The 10,861-nt window shown below is 37.8% G+C and overlaps 1 protein-coding gene across 1 annotated transcript in view; it reads right to left on the bottom strand.

Annotated features, from left to right (window-relative positions):
• Positions 1 to 95: 95 nt before the first annotated feature.
• LOC138617644 (VPS10 domain-containing receptor SorCS3-like) overlaps positions 96 to 10,861 on the bottom strand; it is a 44,270-nt gene continuing 33,504 nt past the window's right edge. Inside the window, exons 19-27 of the mRNA XM_069692801.1 lie at positions 10,483 to 10,669; positions 9,959 to 10,092; positions 9,413 to 9,536; positions 8,993 to 9,105; positions 8,531 to 8,665; positions 7,813 to 7,912; positions 6,827 to 6,932; positions 6,567 to 6,736; positions 96 to 1,525 (exon numbers count right to left, since the gene is read on the bottom strand). Of these exons, the coding sequence (XP_069548902.1) occupies positions 1,461 to 1,525; positions 6,567 to 6,736; positions 6,827 to 6,932; positions 7,813 to 7,912; positions 8,531 to 8,665; positions 8,993 to 9,105; positions 9,413 to 9,536; positions 9,959 to 10,092; positions 10,483 to 10,669 (1,134 nt within the window). The 3' untranslated portion in view covers positions 96 to 1,460. The remainder of the gene's footprint in view (positions 1,526 to 6,566; positions 6,737 to 6,826; positions 6,933 to 7,812; positions 7,913 to 8,530; positions 8,666 to 8,992; positions 9,106 to 9,412; positions 9,537 to 9,958; positions 10,093 to 10,482; positions 10,670 to 10,861) is intronic.

Genomic DNA, 10,861 nt, shown 5'->3' with positions numbered 1-10,861 from the left:
TAGACAAGGTGTTTAATAATTTGTTTAATGTGTCAAGTAAACTTTAAAATCACCATGTTATATATATATATATATATATATATATATATACCCAAATGTCATTTTTTTTATAGTCTTATCAAATAATTAGGGCATGCTACTGTAAAAAAAAAAAAAAGAAAAAAAAGAAAAGAAAAGGGAACATACAGCTTTTTGTTGGACTTGAAGTCATGGAAACACACAACTGCCTGCTCAGTGACTTTATAATAAAGTAGGATGAAGCTAGTGTATAGATTTAAACCCCTTCTTATTCTATGTACATATTGTCAATATTTCCATTTCCAAGGCCAAACCTTCATGTTGAGTACCACCATCGTCTCAGAAACAGTCATAAAAAGCACCATGTTATCTTACAGAGCAAAACCAACCACATGTTTCGGTCTCATAGGCATTCACTTCAGTCAGATTTATACATACACATTATATTTACAACTCAAAGACCTCCAGTTTTAGGGTGGTAAATGTTTATCCAGAGCATAAAGTTGAAGCGATTAATTTGACAAATTCTATGATAACAAAACTTTGAATAACCTATTAATTATCCTTCTGTCCTATTGAGCAAGACGACTCCTTGTTGTTTGGGTTGTTTTATCCATTCAGGATATAAAGAAAAAAGATAAAATCATGAAAAACAAAATAAAATGGTTACGCCTGGAAGATTTTATAGCCTGGGTCAATTTGTTTGTTTGTGGAAAATATTAAAGTTAGAAGTAAAACATCAACAACAAGTACAGTAAGATGGAAAAACACATTTTTATATATTAAATTCATCATTTCAAACCCTGTACAATATCATTATAATATTCCTCACGGGCCAGATATCCATATTGCAACTCATGATAGTTCTATACAATAAAAGCCTGCTGTATACATTCTTTCTCTTGTACTAAACTGCAAATTAATGGTACTTCTCCTATTTACATTATGTCAACCTTATTCTCAGTTTCTATTCTATAGAAGGGTATTGTTGAAATGTCTTATTTCAGTACCAACTATTTATATATTATTTGGATAAAGATTCATACAGATGTGTGAAAGGGAGTAACAAAAAAAAGGAAAAATTTAGGTGAATATTTATACAATACCATTATTAGCTATGTCTGATCCATGGCAGTGGTAAAGAGCTCGGGAGTCTTGATACAACGTGAACATTTTGTGCAGTTATTAGCTCATTTCAGCAGTTCACCGCCCTCAAACTAAAGGCCCTCCAAGTCTGGCTCAGTGGGTTGATCCCTATCAAGTACTGTAAACTAGATACTTACTCTATCCGTGTGATTTAAAAAATGGATTTTGAACGATAGCAGCTATCGGCATGAAAAAATAAAATTTAAAAAGAAGAAAAAACAATGCCTACAAAGCTAACTATTTGAGCACAATTGAAACACAACAATCAGTACTTACTCGTTAACAGAGCTTGTGTCTTAGACATTAGTACAGTTTGGAAATTCTCTTGTAACAATTCTCTCCAAATTTCTTCCGATTCCTCCTGCAAACAACAAATAAGAAAACGGAGTGATTGCAAGGGGCAGTCAACTGCGTGGCATCAAAAGATGCTTTGGCTTTATCAACATGGCACTCAGATGATACTTGACGGTGACACACTAACTTGTATCATCAACCAAACAACTCAAAGTTAAGTCCAGTCTTCTCAAATCTTTTTTTGTTTTAGTTTTTGTTTACTTGAAGATCAAATGGTTTGTACAGGCTTTTACACTTAATTACAAATCCCCCGTGCATTTTGGCTGAACAGCCGCCTGATGTCACACCAAAGCAACGTGGCTTGTCTGAGCAGGGCTGAGCTGGTGATGGAGGCCTGATGAGATAGGATCCGTGTGCCAATGGGGTCGTTCAGATTGTGCAGACACCGGCACTCATTTAAAAAGGTGGAACTTTTATGTCTCAAATGTGTCAAGACACTTCAATTCGCTCATTTGTATAAAGAAGTGTGAAGCTAATTTCATGTTCACGCATATAACTAATAACTTGGCAATAAATTCATCAAGGTTAAGATCTGGCTGTCACTTCAGATTTGTGAAAGGAATAATGATTTATGAGATTTAAATTGCTTTTACAAGGTGCATGTTTAAAGAAAAACATCTATGCAGCAAAATCTCAATTTGTGAGGAAAACGATAAAACAAGTTTAACATTAAGGACACTCAGCAGAAACTACTACGGTAATCACATTAAGACAGGCAGTATTCAAAGAGGAAGAGACCGGAAGAGTTAAGAATTAAAGCTATTTATCACATTTCTTATGACTTAAAAATGCTCCTAAAAAGAGTAAATCTTAGATGGCTGCTCTACATAGAAAGAGGTGAGTACACACTTTTTGTTCATTTCTCTGGATCTCGTCTACCAGCAGCACAATTTCTTTCCTGTCCTATTTTTTGTTGTTGTTGCTCCCTTTTATTTCAGCCCAAAATACATAAAATATATTCATAAATATATTAGATTACTGTTTATTTCACACAAATAAAAATGCAAATTACCCTTTTTTTTGGTGCAGATAAACTACAAGTTGTATCACTGGGTAAAAGTGTGGGGGATTTTTAAAAGGGAATAAATAGCAGAGCACATGTAGAAAAAAATCCTTGACTCTGATTGGCTGTTGTTAATAAATTAAACTTGTGATCAAATAAGAGCAGCTCTTAAAGGAGCAGTGTGCAGAATTTAGTGGCATCTAGCAGTCAGTTTGCAGATTGCAACCTACTAAACATCCCTTGGCTCACCCTCCCCTTTCAAGTGAGAAGGAGAATTTACGGTGGCCACAAAATAAAAATATAAAATAAAAACACCCTCTAGGGTCAGTATTTAGTTTGTCCCCTCTGGGCTGCTGTAGAAACATGGCGGTGCAACATGGCACACTCCGTAGAAGAGGACCCACTGTCTATTAAGATATGACAGGGATATTTCCAGGTAATGAAAAAAAAAAAATTTTTTAGTTTCAGTTCGTTAAACACTAATAAAAACATAAATATGAGTATTATATTCCATTTCTGCCAAAAGATCCTAAATCTTACGCACTGGTCCTTTAAAGGTAATCCAGTTACACTAGGTTTTACTCTTTACTGCTAGTGAGGACATGTGATCCTCCTCAGGGGGATCTTTGGTGAAAACATAAGTGTATTTCTTGGAGGTTTGATAAATACTTCCATCACACCTTCACAAAAAAAGAAAAGAAAAAAACAACAACTTTACTTTTTCGTCATGGTGCATGAATGTTAAATGTGCTAAATCTGATCATGGAGCTGTAACTAAAGGTTTTCTTGACTTACTGACTTGATTGCTGTGCAGACCTGTCCTGACAACTTCCTGCCTCGTCCGATGTATCATATCAAATCCTGAAGCCTAATTAATCCTTATGTCAACTCAACCGTAAATTTCACTGAGCCCATGCACGATGTCATTTTAATCATTCTGTATTGAAGATGAATCAAATTAAGATCCTTGACTAAACTTACATTACATTTTTCATTTTCATCTGTCAAAATCTGCTTTAAATGTGCAAATCTTGACTTTAAAATTAATAAATTCTGACTGTGATTTTACTTAATAGCTCCATCTGCGCTAGGCAACTATCAATTACTTGCAGATTCTTCTTAGGGCTTGCAAAGCCATTTGGACTAAAATGAGGACACAGAACAGTAATTAAATTAAAACTAGTAAGTATTTTTCCTCTGGTAGGGGGCATGTTTCTTACTGGCTGGAGCAAGACCTACCAGAAAAAAAACTTTGCTGTATGAAGCATATATGAGGAGGATATTCTGTTTGCATCATGTGTGTTAAATATAATTAAATCCACATGTCGGAGTATTTACAGTGTAATAGTGAGAAAAAAATGCTGCGGATATATCAATGAAGGTAATATTCAAAACACATGAATGATGATCATTGGCAGAAATATGAGTCATTTGAGACTGAATTTGAAACATTTATCAAAATTTTAATTGCTCAGCTTTAATAATTGCATTACATTTTTTAATTTGAATCGGAATTGCATAATTTTCATATTTTGTACTATTAAACTTGCAATAATTACATTGGAAAACGGAATCTGAATGAAATATTATTAAATTGCATTAATTTGCTCTGAACCCATTTTAGATCCAAACAGAAAATTAAACTCTTAAAAATGTCCTCTCGGCTAATCAGCACCTTGTATACCCCAACGTTCCCTCCATGTTTCTCCAAGAATGTTTCTGGAATGTTCCCTAAGAAATGTTCCCTCAACATTTTCAAAAGAACGTTCCCAGAATGATCTCTTACAACGTTCCTGGAATGTTCCTCTAACAAACATTCCTGTAAAGTTCCAAAAAAACATTCTTGAACTGTTCCCTAATAAATGTACCTGGAACGTTCCCTAATAAACGCTCCCTAACAAGTTCCCTTACAAATGTTCCCACAATGCTCTCTAATAAATCTTCCCACAAAGTTTCCTAAAGTACGTTCCCACAACGTTTCCTAAAAAAACAAAACCCAAAAAACATTCCTTGATTGTTCTCAAGCAAATGTTCCCGGAACGTTCCTAAACGAACAAACCTTTTCTCACAATGTTCGCAAAGAATGTTCCCACAATGCTTCCCATAGACACTTCCTGCATTATTTCCTAACAGAACGTCTAAGGGAACATCCGTTAGGGAAATTTCCCTGAATGTTACCTAACAAACGTTACCTCAACTTTTCAGAAGAACGTTCCCAGAATGTTCACTGATAAACGTTCCTGGAATTTTCCCTACTAAACATTGATGTAATATTACCAAATAACTGTTCTCGCAATGTTTCCCAAAGAACATTCCCCCAAAAAAACCTTTTTGAATGTTCCCAAAACATGTCCTTACAAACGTTGTGTTGGTAAGGACATGTTTTGGGAACATTCAAAAAGGTTTTTTGGCAGACATTGTTGGAATGTTAGTTTGGGAACACCCGATTAGTGCTGACTGGCCAAAAAGGAATTCTGTGAATCTGTAATCACATTTTCCATGAAGATTAAATACAATTTCAGTTCATATAAACACAATTTCCCAAAATTACAATGACTTTCAAGTTAACTGAAATTCAATTTCAAATTCAATTCCAAATAAAATATATTTTTTTGTTATCTAGAAATAGAAATGATTCAAATTGAGTCTCTAGTGACATATTTCTGCCTTTATATCAATCCTGCAGTGAGTTGGATAGTGACCTTCTCCAGCAGATGACTGATTTTATCATTTTCTCGTAAAATAGCTGAAACTAGATAAAAGAGACTCAGCTTCGTGGGAACAATTGATTCTCAGCCAAAAGAAGAATACATGAGAGTCAACCCAAGCTGATGAGTATTAATGAAATCTCCAGCCAGCAGGTTGTAAATTAATTTAATCTAGTGAGCCTCAGATCAAAACGTCTGATGCTGCTTTGCCCTTTAGTAAATAAACACTTTCGAAAGCAACCAAAAAGGAGTTAATTTGTTTCAGATCAGCAAGGACTCGGAAAGGTAGAAACAGCTGAGAAATGAAGAAAAGACAAAGTGCTGAGTGACCAGAAAAAAGGCCTGCAGCCCACATGTCTGTGTCAGGACCACTGCAATGCTACTTTTATCAAGGTGTCCACACTGTCTTCGGGGACTGAATCGTTCTCATCTAAAAGACATTACAGTGGACGTCAGACACAGCAATCAAAAAGTTAACTTGTCACGGTGACATCTGGTTTCTGTGCAGACGCTGCAGTTGTGCTCAATTTGCAAAATTATGACACACTGCAGTGATAAAGACATTCGAGCAGCTCAGACGTGTGTTGCACTTCAATGTGCAGTCGCATCCCTCACTAAGGAGCCATTTAAATAAGACTGAAACGATGGCATTGTGTTTTGTCTGAAATGCCATTAAAATCTATTCAGAAGCTTACTGATGTATTTTTAGGCCAATAAAATGTTAATCAGTATCAGTCTCTTACAGTGACAGTGATCCTTTAAATCCGTCATTAACAGATTAGAAAAGTTCACAGATATTAATATTCTGTATTTAATTTAATCTTTGCATAAAACAGTGCATCAGAGCTGTCACACACTAGTTTTTGACTGAATTTCCTACATACTAAAATATATCCATTTCAAATCAGTGGCGGAAAGTAACATTTATTCTATATTTGACATTTATTAAGTACAGTTGTGAGTACTTGTACTGTAGCATTTTAATTTTATACTACATTATACTTTTCCCCATTACATTTTGCCAAGAAATTGAAACATTTTATTTTATTTATTTGGTACCTGTTACTTTGTAGATGAAGATTATACAAATGTATAATGTGCATCTACACCTACATTAAAATGCACTTTGTGTGTTATTCCATCAGTAATAATACCTATAAGGCACAGTTTAATTTAACAATGACAGATTCTGTTTTGGTTGCATTATATGTACTTTTATACTTTAAATACTTTTTCTCAAATATAATTATCAAAATGTTTTAAACTGTGGCATTGCTACTTCCACCACTGCTGAAAATGCAGTATGACACATTGTAAATGTGAATAGTGGTGAGTACCTCTGTTCCTGGCCTCCAGCTCATTCTCCATGAGTTCTTTCTGAGAGGGAAAATCGCTGAGCTTGACCTTGGACATGTTGGACATGGTGTCATTCTGATCGACCGTACTTATCACTTCTGGTTCCTTCTCGTGGCTGTCCTCAGTCTGAACATGGATCCAAGGGATTTTCCTAATGGAGACAGCAAAACAATAAACATGATTGTTTTTTGATTTACGGGTGCATTCAACTCAATTTACTTTCTTATTTTATTGAACCCACCTTTTGAACTTGTAGATGAAAAATGCAGCCAAACCAACAAACACCACACTGAGCAGCATCAGCATGGCCGACCCGCTGTGGATGGTGTTTGAATCCACGAGCGGTGCTGAAACGCAAACGCAGCATGTTAAATCCTTTGTTTTTTCCTAAGCCATGTCTTATTGCAAGGAGATTACTTTCATTACCCCATGACATGTACCAACTACAGTTGCAGTTTGAAGAGCTGCTCTCTGCATGTTATCCCCTCAGGGCATTAAAGGGAACCTTTAGGAGGTCGCTGTTTCTCCCCAGGGTCCGTCATGCAGGTAGCAGCTTATGCATAGTCATGGGTTTTTAAATGCTGAGATGCAATATTCAAAGAATTTCCCCTCGACGCCAATCTCTTTTTCTCCTTCAAAGTGGAGACTATGAAGTCTATGACCTTTCTGGATCATTTTAAAGGCAACCCAGACCTTTGTATGCAGACACAAATGAAGACAGATCCATTGGTGGATGAAAAGGGTAAAGCCATGCAGGGCGGATCGACACGTTTTTGCGATATGCTAATGAGCTGGTGACCCTGCCGATTTCCTCAGTGCATACCAAATGCTTTCTTTGTCAATCATGTCATTGATCGGCTGATTTCAAATGAGAGCTACTGTCTCACCGCCTCAGGTACAAAACTGACACACTGTGAAAGATGTTTAAATCCTGTGATATACAGTATCATATAAATCTCACTCCGGGAGCACTGTTTCTTTGTCTTTGCCTTGTTTAAATTTTTTTCAGCAATTGGGTAAAAATCAATGTCAATCCATTCTAAGAAAGGCACATCTTATCTTTTGCACACTGGGAAGCAGAACAAATGCACCGTGGATGTGTAGACATGCTGCACTAAACTGGCATAAATTAAGCCTAAGGTCTATTTGAATGTTTTGTTTTTATGTACCTGCATAAGGATTTTAAATTTAACAACTGCAAGGTTACAAAAAAAAAAAAAAACTTACCCAAGGTTTGCTGAGTCATGTACACAATAATGCGAATATCAGCTTTCAGTTCGAACTGGATCAGGCCTTGGTTCAGGGCAGTGACAAAGATATCAGATATCTGTTTTAGGTATTGAACAAGAAACACAGAAAACGTTATTCGACATTAAAATTTCATGACGGCCTCATTATTTTATGAACCAGTAATTTATGCATCGCTCTTAAAAGAAAAGTTTAACAGTTTTGGAAATAGGCTTCTTTGCTCTTTTGCCGAGTTTAAAGAAAAGACTGATACTAACAAACGTCTTTTTGTTAAGTATGGAGCTATTAGTTCAATTTAGTGATTAGCTTAGCTTCACATAATGACTTACCTTACCAGGTGGTAGCACACTTAGATTGGCTCTTTGCTTTTAAATATTGTTTGTGTACAGAGAAAGCTAACAAAATGTGTTAGCGGCAGAGATTTAACACTTTGTCTCTAACTCATCTAATGCTTAGCAAAAAAGTGAAAAAAGAAATGTTATATTGTTCCTCTAAACGTCATTTGGCTTGGTAGCTTATACATACTTAAAAACCGCAGCCATAATCAATCAATCAATCAACGTAATGAATTAGTGATGAACATGATTCATATCCTTTTTGAATATCTAATCCTGTCATATTATCTTATGCGTCATATCAGTAGCAGGAAACACCTATTAATAGCTAACCAAACATAGCCACATATCGCTGCTCTTACCGCCTCTAAAGCCTCCTCACTCCTTCTCTTGTGCTCACTCGATGTGTGCTCGTCAGGCAAGATAAAGAGCTCGGCTGTGGTTGGAAGTCCAGGGTACAGAGAGACCAGCAGCTGATCTTCTTGAACTCCAGACACCTGCAGTGACAGGACAAGGCAGGTATAACTCCACTGTGGAGGTTCAAGTTTGCAAAGTGTTAACTTTAACTTTGAAGCCCAGATCACAAACAACAATGCGCTCTCACGGGTAACATTTTGACATCATCATCATCATTTGCTATTAACACTATGTAAATGTATCTGGGAACTGTCATCACAAATAAACCATAAAAAGGATTGCACATAGACCATAAAATGTCTTGACTGCTATGTCATTATTGCACACAGTTATAAAATAGTAATGACCCTGAAAGCCACTGATGTCCGACGTTTGTTCCAGGAAAGATCTCTCGGGACTGGATGTACCTGTGACAGAGCTGTCCGCACCACACGGCCTATATCCTCCCTCCACTCGGGGATGTCAGGATTGTGCTCGTCAAGCGCTGGCGAAAACGACAACAGCAGCGACCTGAAGAACTCTGGAGAAAAGGTGAGGTAATGCCTGTTAGAATATGAACGCTACTTCTGGTTTGGTTTTTGATTAATCTGATGTGCCGTTTTGTCTTTTTTCATTTGGCAACATACGCCTTGAAGTTAATTGCTCCCCAAGATTTCATGTTCGCACACTGTGACATTTTATTAGATAAGTCCACGTTGACACCAACGTGGCGCAGCTTGCAGCGCTGACCGAGAGGTATCACCCTTTCCCCGAGATACCATATTGCATATTCATGTAACGTGCATCCTTCCAATTAAAGTGCTTTGAAGACGGTCTCCTCCACTCACCTTTTACAGTTATAACTTTTGAGTCCTGCATTACAGTGCTCGCAGAAGCAACCTGGACCGTAACCTTGTTTTTTCCCCCTTTCTGAAACGTGTACGAGATGGTTCCTTCCAAGGTTATAATGGGCTGGATTTCAAAGGAAAAAAAACACAGATATTTGCACAGAAAAGCCTGAATCCTCACAGCCGAGTATAGAATACTACCTATGCGCAGCCCTTGACACACTGTATAATAAGTGGGAGCTGCAGTGAACACAATCAACGTGATAAATAAATATGACCAGCCGTCTTAGCTGGTTCCTCCAGAAAGACACAGGGCAGTTACATTTGTACATGATTTGTGGGGAAAGCTCTGCAGATTTATGTTTTTTAGATTGTAAACAACAACACAAGGACATCAAGAAAGGAACAGGAGAATGGAGTGTGTGTGTGTGTGTGTGTGTGTGTGTGTGTGTGTGTGTGTGTGTGTGTGTGTGTGTGTGTGTGTGTGTGTGTGTGTGTGTGTGTGTTTGTGCAAGTACAGTGGAAGAAGACGGAGAAGCTCCTCACCTCGGAGCTGTTGTCAAACCACCAGAAAAAGGTCAGCGTCCTGGTGTGGCCCGGCCAAACCACCACAGTCAGATTGGCCTCCTTCCCCCTGATGGCTACAATAGGAGCGGAGAGATATATGCGCTCCACTGGACCTGAGGCGGTGACACACACACACACACACACACACACACACACACACACACACACACACACACACACACACACACACACACACACACACACACACACACACACACACACACACACACACACACACACACACACACACACACCACCACTTATCTGTACACGCATCAAATAAATGCAAGCAGCAAACACTGAGTTTTATTGTGAACACGGCTGATGTACATTTAGCTTCAGGTGTGTGCTTTTGCATTTTCCAAGGCTAAAATGCATAAAATGAGTGCAACCATGACTGAAATTCAATTCAGCAGTGAGAACGTGACTATCCGTGAAAGAGAAGAGGTTAATGCTATATGCACAGCCGCCGGAGCCAGTAATGATGTTTCATATTCACATACTGGTGATGTGTAGAAACAGTGTGCTGCTGTCAGATCCCTGGTTGTTTTCCGCAGAAGCTCTCACTCGGTAAATCCCGGTCGTTCTGTAGATGTGCTTGATGCCGTCATCGGTCCTGCTCAGGTTAGAGTATGTGATCTTGATGCCGTCCCCGAAGTCTAGCTGAATGCTGGTCCTCTGCGAGTCTCCCTGTGGACAGATGGCACGACATAGCTTCTGTCATCCCTGGTCAGGTTAGAATACTTCACTCAGACAAGTGAAGAAAGCTCAGTCCACTGCTTAAGTGCCCAGGCTGAGATGTCCAACAATTTGTGTCACAAACATTTGGTGGGTGAATATAAATGAAAGGAGACAGAAATTCTACCGAGAGGAAAAGGGGAA

This window comes from Brachyistius frenatus, unplaced genomic scaffold (genome assembly GCF_029030835.1).
Source record: "Brachyistius frenatus isolate BFR_SWC_R1_liver_20210118 unplaced genomic scaffold, ASM2903083v1 Contig_13, whole genome shotgun sequence".
Lineage (NCBI taxonomy): Eukaryota > Metazoa > Chordata > Actinopteri > Embiotocidae > Brachyistius > Brachyistius frenatus.
The sequence above is the reverse complement of the archived record's forward strand: the minus strand, read 5'-3'. Positions and strand labels throughout refer to the sequence as shown.